The sequence below is a fragment of the Anolis sagrei genome, chromosome 1, assembly GCF_037176765.1.
Source record: "Anolis sagrei isolate rAnoSag1 chromosome 1, rAnoSag1.mat, whole genome shotgun sequence".
Lineage (NCBI taxonomy): Eukaryota > Metazoa > Chordata > Lepidosauria > Squamata > Dactyloidae > Anolis > Anolis sagrei.
Window position 1 is genome coordinate 196,777,222 of NC_090021.1, and position 14,566 is coordinate 196,791,787.

Genomic DNA, 14,566 nt, shown 5'->3' on the forward strand with positions numbered 1-14,566 from the left:
GTGACATCAATCCTAGTGATACCATTGGACTGGCAATGGCCAAGCCGGGGGGGGGGGGGGGGGGTTAACCCTGCCCTGAAATGTGTCAGGTTAAAAAAGAAACCTAGTTTACTCATAACTTGGTTAACCAATTAAAATTCTTGAGTAAACCAGGTTGGGGGGGGGGGAGGATTAGAACTCCTACCCCCCCCCCCCCCCCCGGGCTATGGCCCTGAATTGGGATGATAGTCTTCGGGGGTTATCTGGTTGCTTAGAATATTGAGCAAGGTCATGGCAAATAAATGATTGCACATTACAGAGAATATATAGATAACTCATTGGGCTTCTTCTCCCATGGGAAGTCTCTAACATTAGAAGAATACATCAAAGAAATTAACATATTTTTACATGATTTGACTGATGCCTTTCAAGTTCAGGATACTACAGTTTGTCTTGGAATTCTGCAAGTTAGAAATGCAGTGACAGCAGTTTCGATTATCCTAGACTGTTTTTGATGTGCTTTCATCATTCATTCATTCAACTGTGTACTGGTGCTCTCATTTTTTGATGTTATATACTGTATGATAAAAACATTGTTGGTGGTTGGAGAATGCCATTATGAAAACTACTTTGACCTATTTTGGTACTCACACCTATCTGTTCTTCATGCAATTCATATTGTTTATTGTGACTAACATGTTTTGTGGATGTGATCTAGTGGTTCAAAACTGAATGGTGTCAGATTGGAATAATTATGAACTCAAACTTTTCCATAGAATTAGAATCAATAGGTCTCTAAAAAGTGACCAGAGGTGGCTTGTGTACCAAAATATCAAATAGTTTTAAAATGCACAGAAATCTACACATCTATGCACTGGCAAAACAGAATGCAAAATTAAAGCTGTGGGAATGAAATTTATGTGCTGTTTTCATCAATACACTTTTTAAAAATGACTTTTATATCTGCTTCTTCTGTTGGCGTGGTGGCGGAATGATATATGTCTTGTAGCGGTGGCTCAATATTATATTAACTTTTTTGAAAAAGTGTGTGTGAGAGAGAGGGGGGGACTTTAGGGGTTTTCTAAGATACAGAATTTAAAAATGTCCCCATCCAGAACTTCACTCTGGAATTTGCTGACAAGTGGTGATCTCATATGTGATATATAAAAACAGTGTCCTTGATCCTATTATTATTTCCAACTTTGGGAAGAGACTCCCCACTAATCCCTGAATCCCTCCACACATCCTATGTTTTAATAAGTTATCATTTTTGACTGAACGCCATTTCAAAACATTTCCCAAAATATACAGAGTGTTCTCCCTCCTCAGTCACTTCTGTGCCTCCACATTAGCTCTGTATTTAGTCTATAAATGATTGAATATGGAGGTACTCTTGGGAACAGATGGCCTGGTATGACCTGCAGGGTACCTGGGAGGTGAAATTGGACCTGTCAGCCACCCATTTGCTATCTATAGGAGAAGAAATTGCAATAGTCTGTTTCATCTACGTCCTTTGAGAACAACTGAAATCTTACTGCTGATTTCTGTGGTCTGTGGGAACCATCTGTTTCTAATACTGTCTCCTACATAAGTTTCAGATTCATATATGAAGAATATACTAGACTTAGCTGCAGACCAGGGATCCTCAAACTAAGGCCCGGGGGCTGGATACGGCCTTCCAAGATTATTTACCCGGCCTTCACTCAGGGTCAACCTAAGTCTGAAATGAAAGCACGCAAAAACAATCCTATCTCATCAGCCAAAAGCAGGCCCACACTTCCCATTGAAATACTTATAAGTTTATATTTCTTAAAATTGTTCTTCATTTTAATTATTGTATTGTTAAAGTGTTTTTTGCACTACAAATAAAATATGTGCAGTGTTCATAGGAATTCATTCATTTTTTTTCTTCAAACTATAATCTGGCCATCCAACAGTTTGAGGGACTGTGACCTGGCTCTCTGTTTAAAAGTTTGAGGACCGCTGCTATAGACTAATGTCAGCAGTCAAGTGGAAACTGGTCACTTCCATATCTGTGGTATAGTGAATCCATTCTGGATTTTAGCCTGAATTTTGAAGGTGCTGAAACCCACTCCTGAATGGTTGAGTTTTTTGGTTGCCTCCTTTTATGTTCAGGCTAAAATGCAGTGTTGATTCTTGTGTATGGAAGGCACCCACTATCACTGATCAGTGCAATTTATTTGTTGAGGTATATGTCCGTCATCTCTCAGACTACTGGAGTTCCCAAGGAAATTTACAGCAAATAAACACGGATAAAACCAGTGAAAACATGTTTAAAAAGTAGTCAACTGCGAGTCACAAAAAATGGTTCATTGCCAGTCAACTCATAGGCACTGATTATGACCAAAATGTTCTTTGACATAAAGAAATGTAGAAAGTGGAAAAAATAAAATGTGGACATTCATGCATTACTGATTAATTTAAACATTTTATTCAAAGTAGCACCAGCCTCTTTATGCACTCTGTTACTTAGCAAATAAAACTGAAATTCCATTTGGTAAGTACTAATGCAAACAAATTAGGGATGCACATGTTTCTCTTAAATACTTGTTCCTCAAAATTTTGGTTTGAAATGTAGAAATGTACCACAACTGTATGCAAATATTTGTTTCAGTTTAGAAAAAGTATAGTTATACGTTGTTATTTCTATAAAATGCATTATGGTTTTTTATTTACAGATGCTCAGCACTTGTAGTTCCACTGAAGCTAGTACAGTTAATCTTGCTATACCTGGAGAAAATAAAGACGAATCTTCAGAAGAAGACACATCACAACCAAAGCCATGTTTTACTGAAGGTATTAAAAAAAGGGGGGGGGGCGGCAATATGATTCATTCAGCCCTTCACATTCACTGGAGTAATAGATACAAGGGTCCTGTAAAAATAAGGAAAAACGCAAGTAAAGACATTGCTTATTTTTACCCACAAGAAAAGCTCTGTAGGAATTTATGTGTCTTATAAAGCAGTTTAGACTCATATAATGTGGTTAAATTGCATTATGAAACCTTATTATATGGTGTGTAGATGCAGCTATTTGCTGGGCATTCTCGTGAGAATTATGTCTGCCCCATTTCTTTGGATGCTTAACCTGTATTTCTAAATGTTTTACTGAAGTTTTAAGTTACTGCCAAGTTAGAAATTTTGAGACTGAAGGAAAATTTCATTTGGGGAGGCAGAAGTCTTGCTTGGAAGCTAATGCCCTAATCCCAACAACTACACCTATAAAATATAATTGTCAGAAATTTGCTGAATGTTATTTTAAACATTACTATTTTTTGCAATAAAATTAGAAATTAAAATTTTTGTATCAGTTAGATAATTAAGCCAGGGAGCATGTAGTGGGCAAATCTGTAGTCAAATTAGTTTCATTGTTGTCGTGTCCTCCATTTTTTGTAAGTGTTTTTGTATGTTAGTGAGGTCTTTCCTGGATTTTGGGCAACCATCTTTGCAAATGGAAAGGGCATGTTAATTCCCAGGCAGATACCTTCCATTTGCAGAACATCAGCTCTGGATTTAATTTGTGATGTGGGATTTGTCATATATATATAAAATCTGACATTCAAACTAAAATCTTTCTGCTTGTTAGGCTGTGTACGGAAATTCAAATGCTGTCAAGTCAATGTAGAATCTGGGAAAGGCAAATTCTGGTGGAACCTTCGGAAAACGTGCTACAGAATTGTGGAACACAACTGGTTTGAAACTTTCATTGTCTTCATGATTCTTCTTAGCAGTGGTGCTTTGGTAAGTCATATGTGTGTATTATACTAATGGGAGTCCTAGAAATACCCATGGGCCCATAAATGATACCATAACAATACTGCTTCCCATAGCATACCCTTATTCTCTTACTTGTGGACCCGGTCCTGCTTACTTGGAAGCTAAACAGGATCAGGTTTACCACTAACAAACTCTAGGTGCTGGAACTTCTAGTGGGATAAAACAATAACATTTCCTGGAGGAGTTAGGAAATTCCTAGAGAAGACATATTTTGTTGGATCCAAGTAGGTGAAACTGCAGGCACCAGTCCCATGGGTATAGGGTTGTACTATATTTAATGCTCTAATTTTGTTCTGTTGTCTTACTGGTTTCTTAAGAACCTTAACAGGAGATAAACAAAAGAGGAGGCAATGAACATCTTTGTTTTGTACCTCTTCACATTTCACATATTTTTGTTAACTTACCATTAACCATATTTGTGTCTTCTGTGAATAATAAAGAGAAATAGACCCACTGAATATTGAGTTACTACTAATGTAAGATTCCATAGCTGTGCTGTAAAAGAACTACCTACAGGATTTAAGTTTGAGAGAGTTCAGTTGCCACCTTCTCCTCCTGATAGACTTTCCATAATCATTTATGCAAACAAAATTTTGAACTAAACAGACCAATGGTCTGTCTCAAATCTACTTACATTCTTCCCTCTTTATGTTTTTTAAAAGCCTAAGTTAACTTGCCAGATATGGAAATCAAACCTAACCACTACTGAAAAAGAAAGAATAAACCAAGGGGTGGCTACTAACTTGTGTGGCTATGTCTTTTATGTGTGGTTATCAGTTGAAGAATTTCAAATCCAATAATGTTTACTGATAAATTTGGAATACAGTAATTGAAGGATGAACATAGTATTCCTGGGGAGATTTGCATTCAAGATGGAACAGTTACATTTCCTTCCAATAGTTGAAAGTAAAACCATGTCAGATCCATTCATTAATGTAGGCACATGGGAACGCACACAACTGTCCCGGTAATCCTGACACAGATTTCTATGTCTTCACTGCTAGTAATGGTGATGAAAGAATAAACTGTATGTGGATCTCTGGCAGGTTATCTACTTTGAACTGGATTATATGAGTCTACACTGCCATATAATCCAGTACAAATCAGATAATCCGGATTTTTATGGTAGTGTAGAAGGGGCCTTTGAGAGGAGTGAATGAGGAGTGAAATTGATTGTTGGGAATTTGCTCAGGAAGATGAGAACTTCCTTAAAGACTAAGGAAGGAGGCACAGATTGTGCAGCTCTGGGCTAAACCAGCCAAAATCAGAATGTGTGCAGAAATTGTGGGATCTTCATCTCAGTCATAGACACCAATTAGGATGGGATATATATTCAGAAATATTTGAAGAATTGTTGAAAAACATGTTTTTTAAGCATTGAAAACCTGATAAGGAGAATCCTAAACTGAAGGGAAAATGGCATTTCAAGAAGTATTTTTGCAAAATTCACAAATGGATGTTTTTGTGCCAAAATCAACATTTTCTGTGTAAGGAAAAAAAACTTATTTAGTAAAAAATAGTTTTAACACAGGAGTATTGACTCTAGTTTAAAAATGTTGCTACTTTGCAGAAAGTGTTCCTTTTCTGTGAAAATCTCAACCATAAACAGATTTTATTCAGAGTAAATCTTGATAGCATCTGTTAAAATATCTAAAAAGGGCTATTTTCTAGGCAGGAAATGATGACTTCTGCACAAAAAAACTTCAGACAGGTTCATTGTTTGTCAAGCACATTCAAGATAAATGCCACAGTATACTACACTTGAGAGAGGTGATGCAAATGTGACAAAGAGTAGGTTTCTGTACAATATCAAGTACAGGCAGTCCCCAAGTTACAAACAAAATATGTTCTGCAGAGCTGTTCTTAAGTTGAATTTCTTTGTAATTTGGAACAGGCACCTTTTAAAATGTAACTCCAGTCATATATGTACTATATTAGCTTTGGATAGCATAGGGATGGGTTATCACCCCTATGCTGTTTGTTTTGTTGTCTGTCACTCCTGTTCAGAAGATTTCACCTCACTTTCTGTACCTGTGATTTTGAAAAATTTGGCTTGTTTTAGAAACAAGAATTGGTGATAAAGTTTCAGTAAAGACACCTTTTTCCCATGCAAATTTTTCCAGGAGTGAATGCGGGGCAAATTCTCTCACTTCCTTTTGTCTCACCCCAGTTCTTAACTATAAGTCATTTGTAAGTCAGGTGTTTGTAACTCGGGGACTGTCTGTACTCTAAATGTAATTGAGATGAACATTGAATCAAACTGTTGCCTTATACCAGCAAATGGGAACAAGTCAAGTTTTACTTTCCTTCCCCCTTTAGCTGGTGAGACCTTAACTATGGTAGTATTTTCTGCCACAGGCTTTTGAAGACATATATATTGAACAGCGTAAGACCATCAAGACCATATTGGAATATATGGACAAGGTCTTTACGTATATCTTCATCCTGGAAATGCTTTTGAAGTGGGTGTCCTATGGTTTTCAAGTGTATTTCACCAATGCCTGGTGCTGGCTGGATTTTCTCATTGTTGATGTGAGTACTGATTTAGCTTAACAACCTTTATTCCAAAACTGTACCAATGTAGTCTCCCAGCAGACTCTGCATTAAAAGAGGCATGGGGAACTACATTTCCTAGAATGTCTGGTCCTGGGGCAGGCTCTTTGGGTGTCGTCATTGCTTTCTCGACTTGGGCGAGAATGTGGCCTCTGAAGCTTGGGCAGATGCGGGGGGGGGGGGTGTTTGTAATTAGGAAATGTACATAAGTCAAATGTTGGTAATTTGGGGACTGCCTGTATTTTATTCCTAACTTGTTTTCAGCACTCATTCTCCATTTTCTGTTCATCTCTTATATTGTTGTAGATGTACAGAAGGAAGGAGAGTGATCTCTCTTGACATCTGAATCAGTTTCCCATTCTATAAATCATATGTGGCTGATAATTATTTATTTACGACATTAATATGCCACCCTTCTCACCCCGAAGGGGATTCAGAGCGGTTTACAAGATATATATGCATACAATATGTTATGCTATTAGCATAGTACAATATCAGTATTAAATATTACTATGTTGTACTATACCATTATATTGTAATATTATTAGTAATATTGCATGTAATATAAATATATAATTATAATATCATATTATTCGTAGTAGTATTGCATTACATTATAATATTATAAATATTATATGTATATACAATACATTACATTACATTATATTATTATGATAGCACAGGAGACAAGGTGGAACTGTCCCCTGCCCCCCCCCCCCTTCACTCTGGCCCGGAGAAGCAGTTGGTGCTGGGGGGAGGGGTCCCCAACTGATAGTGTGGATTCTCTGGATACTGAGTTAATCCATAATCTGGACTCCAGTGTGCCAATCCAACAGGGCCTGGGATATGGGCCCTGTCTGAAAGGGCCTTCTGTTTTCTTTTATTTTTGATATTTTTCTTTTATTGTCTATGTTTTCTTTTTTAATTTATTGTTGTGGTTTAAATTGTATTTCTTATTTCTTAAAATTATTTTAAACATAAACAAATAAAGGTGTATTTTGTGATTTTTTTCAGTTTTGAAACTAACCATCACTATTTTTGACTAGGTTTCCATAGTGAGTTTAATAGCTAATGCCTTGAATTATGCTGAACTCGGCCCTATAAAATCACTTCGGACCCTAAGAGCCTTGAGACCTCTAAGAGCTTTGTCAAGATTTGAAGGAATGAAGGTATGTATGACAATACTGAATAACAATGGAGTGTCCCATCCAACATCAAACATTGTGTATGTGTAGATAAATTGTTGGTTGCGGCATCTCATCTATCTGGTTTGTCCCACTTCCTGTTTGGCACATCCTAATCCGTAAGCAAACAGTTAAACACCTGGAACCAACAAATGTGTGAGTGCAATGTGCAGAGGATTATGTTATTGGGACAACAATCAATGCAATCAGTAAAACTATTTAAGGAGAGAAAAATAATTCACAGGGTATTTTATTGCATCTTTTAGGCAAATTGCTATTGTTGTAGTTGTTACTGTAGTTATTGTATCTGTGTTTATCTATCTTGCTTCAAGGAACTCAGAATTTCACAAATACATCCTTGTCAATGTATTGTCGAAGGCTTTCATGGCTGGAATCACTGGGTTGTTGTAGATTTTTTTCGGGCTATATGGCCATGTTCTAGAGGCATTCTCTCCTGACGTTTCACCTGCATCTATGGCAAGCATCCTCAGTTTTATAATGAACAATATAATGGAACAACCTTGCAAGATATGTTAGGCTGAGGAATAATGTCCTGCCTCAGTACGTTGGAATGTGTGTTTTTTGACTAAGCCATGATTTTAAGTCTTCTTACTCTAGCTCCAGTGCATTAGTTCTTACACAGTTCTGGTGTTCTCTAGATATGAGATGTCCTCAGTGGAAGAGAAATCAGAAGAAATATGAGATACAATGCCAATGGTTGTGGCCTACCTAGAACTATTGCTGGCTTCTTGTCCATATATCAATAGTTGTTTGACATTTTCATCTGTAGCAAACAGTAAAATAATGGATATGTTTTTTTTTGATGTTGTTGAATAGCTATTCCCATGATCCCTTGCTCAAATATTCTAACATGTACTGGGGGTGTGAATTGTCATAAATTCCATTGTTATAGGATAGAATGAATACTTTTGCAAATTTTCTCCCTTTGCAAGAAAGTCATTAAAAAATGTATAGTTTTCAAGAATTTTTCATGGTTCTGAAATTCTTTCCAAAACAAATGAGTTATTATTTTCTGTCTAGAAAATGGCATTTCCATGCAGAAACCTTTTAATGCTCAGGAAACTTGTTTTCTACTCAGAAAGTTCTGTTTTCTTTACAAATATTCATATTCTTTTTTTCAACTGATGTAAGTCCTGAATTCTGAAGATCCTCCTCTCTCTAGTATTCTCCTTACAAGAGTATTTGTATATTATTCTAATAATTTGTGTGCTTAGAAGGTACCACTGAAAACAAATGAGAAGAGAATGTGGGGTTTCTGATCATAGCTCTGCTTTTTTTATATACCTACCGTATGGATACATAAAGGAGGTTTAAGGGGTTTTAAGGAAGTGTCACATTTGCCATGTAAGTGACAGTTCACCTCTTAGAGACTGTATGTCTTCAGTTTTATCGAGGCTCCAGTACCAATTTAAATGAAAAGCACAATTGGAGTATGTGTTTATATGTGCTTTCAAGTCAACTCTTATTTTTGGTGACCCCATTAACTTCATTGTATTTTCTTAGGAAAGGAGTACTCAGAAATGGTTTTGTGAGTTTCTTCCTCTAAAATAGTCTACAAAACCTTGTAGTCATTGCCCAAAAATGGCACACACAATGAAGGACAAGTCTATGGTTGCTTTTCTTTGTCTTTAGGATTTTTCTTCCCTGTATTAATGTTTCCTTTCCCACAGTTCCTACATTTCCTTGCCCTTCTCCCAGCTTTTGGGGAGGAATGGCTTCTGAAATGATTAGCAAGAGAAGTCAGTAAAAGCTCTTTCTTCACTGTAGCTATAATAAATACCAGCTCATTCCATTCATTCTCATCTACTTTTCATAGGCAGGTCTTCTAAAGGTATTGTGCAGAAATACTATTTCATCCATTCTCTTTTGTTCGCTTTTAATCCAAGGTATTCTAGTTTTTGCCCCACAGAACCAATAGTATTTCACTCAGGAAATATTAAATACCTGATCCTAAAATGGTGCCTCCTGTGCCTTGTGAATCATCACATAGACCAGCAGGTGGCACATGTTATCTTTGAAAATATGTAGTTGCTGACAAAATGAATGTTGAACAAACATAAAGATAACTGTGTGCAGCAAAATACAACAAAATCCACAAAAGAGTGATACCTTTATTGGCCAACAAAATGCAGAAAATGTGTAATGCCAACATTCAAACCTCTACTGGCTTCTTCATCAGGCAAAGGTGTTAAAAATCACATAGGAGAAGAAAAATTATGGTGTTAAGTTCACAGGCCTATTCTTTGTCCCAGATGTTACTTCTCTTGTTCATTCAGATCTGGCAGGATCTTGATGCAGGCAGAGCTCACTCCCCTTCTTGGCCATTTGGGGACTGGGCAAAAAAAAAAAGGAAAGAAAAGACATAACAAAAATATAACTAAATTTAAGTGCAGTAGCAATACAAAAGTGACACCTGAAGATCAATGCTGCTCTCGTCCTGTGCCATTTTGGAAGCATGGTCCAAAACATAACTTTTCCTTTTCAGAAAGAAGAAATAATAGAGGAAAGAAATTGAGATTTTCCTAAAATGTTCTTAACTTCTTTGGTTATACATTGCTTGATGAATTACTTCTGGAAAAACTGATGAAATTACAGTCCCTGTTATGAGCTGATCACAAGTTGGTTTTATTATGTTTCCTAAAATACTCAGTATCTGAATGACATTATAATAGATCCATAATTGATAATTAATTTATAAGCTATAGCTAATGTCTTCCTTTTATATTATTGGGACTAATGCTTCACCAGCTTCAGAACCGCACTTGAAAACATCCCAGATTTCTTGTTCTGCCCTAGTTAACTTTTCAACAGGAATCAAGAGGTATATTTCTGGGTTTAGGAAAAAGCAAATTTTGAAACAGTGTTGAAATGCTCCATCACCATCAGTATTAGTATTTCCCTCATTATTGTGGGTTTTGGCATTAAGTTGTGCCATGTGATTTATAGGTCTGTATATTTTGCATTTTGTACATTAACTTTTAAGATCTGTAAAAAAGAAGTATCTATTTCATGTTCTCATGTCACAAAAATATTAGTTAATGCCATAAAATGCTCCCCAAACATTGACAGGCAGGCACCTACCTGACCTTGCATGTGTCTGAGACAAATTCTGAAGGATGTGATTAGATTCTTTGTCATAAGCCATAGTGAAGTTGTTTTTCTACTGATTGCCTATGGCTTCATCTGAACAGTGAGTTCTGGAAAAAAACATATGTGAGAAAATTCAACAATTTAATGTGTAAGGTGGTATACTACGTTTCTATTCCATTGTGGTTGTGATAGTATAAGCTTGCTTCTGAGAATAGCTTTTAAAGCTTGTGTGGAATATTTTCTATCTCGGTAAGGTCTCATATATTAGGTCAGGGGTCCCCAAACTAAGGCCCGGGGGCCGAATACGGCCCTCCAAGGTCATTTACCTGGTCCTCACTCAGGGACAACCTAAGTCTGAAATGACTTGAAAGCACACAACAACAACAACAACAACAACAACAACAACAACAACAACCCTATCTCATCAGCCAAAAGCAGGCCCACACTTCCCACTGAAATACTAATAAGTTTGTATTTGTTAAAATTGTTCTTCATTTTAATTATTGTATTGTTTTAAAGTGTGTGTTTGCACTACAAATAAGATCTGTGCAGTTACCCATAGGAATTTTTTTTTCAAATTATAATCCGGCCCTCCAACAGTGTGACCTGGCCCTCTTTTTTAAAAGTTTGAGGCCCCCTGTATTAGGTGCTGCTGGACAGAGCCAACATTAATTTCTCTGCAGATTTTGTAGTCATTAAAAGATATCTTCAGTTTACCGTTGGCCTGCTCATTAATGTAAAAACTGAAATGTTTGCCACTAGAACAAGTTAGTTTTTATTCTACCAATTCTCCCATTGCAAAAGCTTTAGTTTTATAAAATGTCACGGTGTCACATTGACCATAACATGCCACTGTATTAACTGATAGCAAAAAGCATGGCAACTAAGCCCGTGATCCTCAGAACTAGTGGATGGATAAGTGGATAACATACTATAGAAATTTGTGGATTAATGTCAGCACCTATGTAACAATGACAACATTGAATAGGCTTACACATCCATGGAAATAATTAAACCATATGATTCAGATATTTACCAGAGCGGCAGATTTCTTTTTCTTTGAACAGTTCTGTTTTCTGTGTCATTTCTTCAGTACTTTAAATTATAAAAGCAGCCTCTCAAACTGAAAATGTACACTATTACGAAGTTCATCTGGTGTTGTCAAATGTTTAGTTTTTATCATCAAACAAGTTCGACAGGGTAATAAATGAGAAAAGATTAGAACTGGAGTAAAACAGCACTAATAATAACCCAATCTAATCAAGGGGAAGGTGATTGCAAGTTTATTCTGCACTGTCTCTTGATATTGCAGAGACTGAGCTGTACCTTTGTTCTTTGGCCCATTGTTGTTGTTGTTGTTGTTGTTGTTATGTTTATTTATATCCTGCTTTTTCCATAAGGAGACTCAAAGCAGCTAACATTAATTTTTCAGTGAAATTACATGCCTCCCCCCCACACACACACACACAAGAAAACAAGACATCCATCCCTCCACACCCCACTAGCATTACAATACAAATTAAAATAATAAATAAAGTAATATTTAAACATCATTAGTATTAAAAACAATTCAGATTCAATCCATTACTTGCTTTGATGGTGCTTTGCCTGCCTGGCAGGGGGTTGGACTAGATGGCCCATGTGTTTTCTTCCAATTCTAGGATTTATAGTTGCCTTCTCTATTTCTTGCATATCCTTTAAGTCCCATTTCTTCACCCTATATGCTATCTCTGAAACTTTGTTCAGGTATTGATGTCCTTGCTTTCAGTAACCTGTGGATGGCACCCCACTGTCGTCTGTATCTATGTCATCCTAAAGTTTGAAAATCTTGTAACAAATTAGCTCCTCGACTACCTCCATAAAACTATGTTTTATTTAATTGATTTTGTTAATGTTTAGACAGCCTGTGATGACAAAATAATATTTTTGTGACATGGACATAAGAGTTTCCTTATTTTGAAGAGAGACTCACTGAACACCTGTAGATGTATAAGATTTATTTATAAAATACATATATATCTAGCCTTCCCTGCAATGAGCTCAACATGGAATGGCAGCTCATTCCAGGTTATCCTTTAAGTTCATCTTCTTTAACTAAGTGATTGCCCCAATAACTATTCTATCTATCGAAACACAACATTAATAACCAAAAAAATGGTCTAAGTATTGTCCTACTGAAAGATGATGCAATTTTTGACAATCTCTGTCCACCTCTTTTTATGTCTTTTTCTCTAGGTGGTTGTGAATGCCCTGGTAGGAGCTATACCTTCAATCATGAATGTGCTTCTCGTTTGTCTTATATTCTGGCTAATTTTCAGCATCATGGGTGTGAACCTGTTCGCCGGCACATTTTACCATTGTGTCAACAGAACTGATGGAGCTATGCTTTCACATAAGGAATTTCCATTTAAAAATGTTTGTGAAAGTAATAGTGATGTTGCCAGGTGGAAAAACGTGAAAGTAAATTATGATAATGTTGGAGCTGGATATCTTTCTCTACTTCAAGTTGTAAGTAACCATTAACTTAATGTTTGCAGTAAATTGGGAGTTGATATCAGTGGTGCGGTTTCACTGTTTTTCTTCACACAAAAAATCTTTTACTTGCATACATGCCAGTGTGATTGAACAGAACTTCCCTGTAACTAGAACTCAGTTTGTATGCCTCGATTTGTATTAGCATTCCAATTAAATCAATGAGATTTATGTAAGATTCAGGATGTTTCAAAAGTCAGTATTTCAAGTCCATTGAATACTGTATGCAACTTTATCTAACAGAAGCTTGATAAATAATTTTAAAACTACTTGTTAACATTTTTTTTAAAAAAAAAATGCCCCTACCATATTTTATTGGGAGTAATAATAACATTTAATAACACTATTTATATTCTGCTCTATCTCCCCAAGGGGACTCAGAGCGGATTACAACATGCACAGATAGCTCAGTCAACCTAGCAAACTGATTTCTTCAATACTTGTGTGTAAGACATTCACATAAAAAGGAAGGAGGAACTAGCTGCATCCTCAAATTCTCACATTCAACATGGTCATGTTAGTAACAGGTTAATTTTCAATTCTGAAAAATCAATTGAAAATGTCCCAAATGGCTGACAACCCACTATTTGGGACATTTTCAATTGATTTTTCAGAATTGTAACAATTTTTGTTAAATGAGAACTGTAACAATTTATTATTAAATAATGAGTAACACATTAATTGTTATTGATTTCCAAGTTGTGGGTTTATCATCCTGCTGAGTGGTATGAAATAACCAGAGAAGTGTAAAACAATGTTATCTCCATCTACTTACTGTAAGTCACTTCTCCCTGGAATGGAAAATTTGCATAAAGCTTTCATTTATTCCAATTTACTTGATTGATATTTACCATCTAGAAGTAACATGGACTTTGGCATCATTGTTAAGTTTAATATGTCTACATTTTTTATAGGCCACTTTTAAAGGATGGATGGATATAATGTATGCAGCTGTTGATTCAACGGGTGTAAGTACCTGATGATTTCTTTCTAAAATGACAAAACTTAAGGTGGTCATAATTGTGCTTTTTATATAACAATACTGTCTTTCCAATTTATATTATGATATTATTAAGACAATGTACTTGTGTTAAATCAAGAAATGAAGCCTCCAGATGTTGAGATTTTAGTGTCTTGTCTAGTTTGTGTTTGAAATTTTGTGTTCTAAGTATGTTCTAGATATGGGATATTCTGGGACTGGGAAGTCTTCTTCCTCATAACTAAGGAATAGAAAATAGCATTTTATTCAGGGCCAAGAGCTTCCCAGATCTGTTTCCACCTCAACTAGAAAGATAAGTGAACAGCACTGACTCCTTAATCCTGCTTCTTTGACTATACTTTCCATTTTGTTTGCTCCCATACTTATTTCTCTCTTTTGTTTCTCTCCTCTTCCCCTTTTGATAATCAAAA

General features: G+C 36.1%; 1 protein-coding gene and 1 long non-coding RNA gene across 2 annotated transcripts in view; one reads left to right on the forward strand and one right to left on the reverse strand.

Moving 5' to 3' along the window:
• LOC132776565 (sodium channel protein type 2 subunit alpha-like) overlaps positions 1–14,566 on the forward strand; it is a 63,428-nt gene that overhangs the window by 35,173 nt on the left and 13,689 nt on the right. The window contains exons 18-23 of the mRNA XM_067471939.1: positions 2,679–2,796; positions 3,586–3,740; positions 6,135–6,308; positions 7,376–7,498; positions 12,860–13,132; positions 14,071–14,124. Of these exons, the coding sequence (XP_067328040.1) occupies positions 2,679–2,796; positions 3,586–3,740; positions 6,135–6,308; positions 7,376–7,498; positions 12,860–13,132; positions 14,071–14,124 (897 nt within the window). The remainder of the gene's footprint in view (positions 1–2,678; positions 2,797–3,585; positions 3,741–6,134; positions 6,309–7,375; positions 7,499–12,859; positions 13,133–14,070; positions 14,125–14,566) is intronic.
• LOC132776573 (uncharacterized) overlaps positions 2,806–14,566 on the reverse strand; it is a 44,983-nt gene continuing 33,222 nt past the window's right edge. Inside the window, exons 3-5 of the long non-coding RNA XR_010910340.1 lie at positions 10,616–10,731; positions 9,644–9,866; positions 2,806–2,874 (exon numbers count right to left, since the gene is read on the reverse strand). This is a non-coding gene — a long non-coding RNA (uncharacterized lncRNA). The remainder of the gene's footprint in view (positions 2,875–9,643; positions 9,867–10,615; positions 10,732–14,566) is intronic.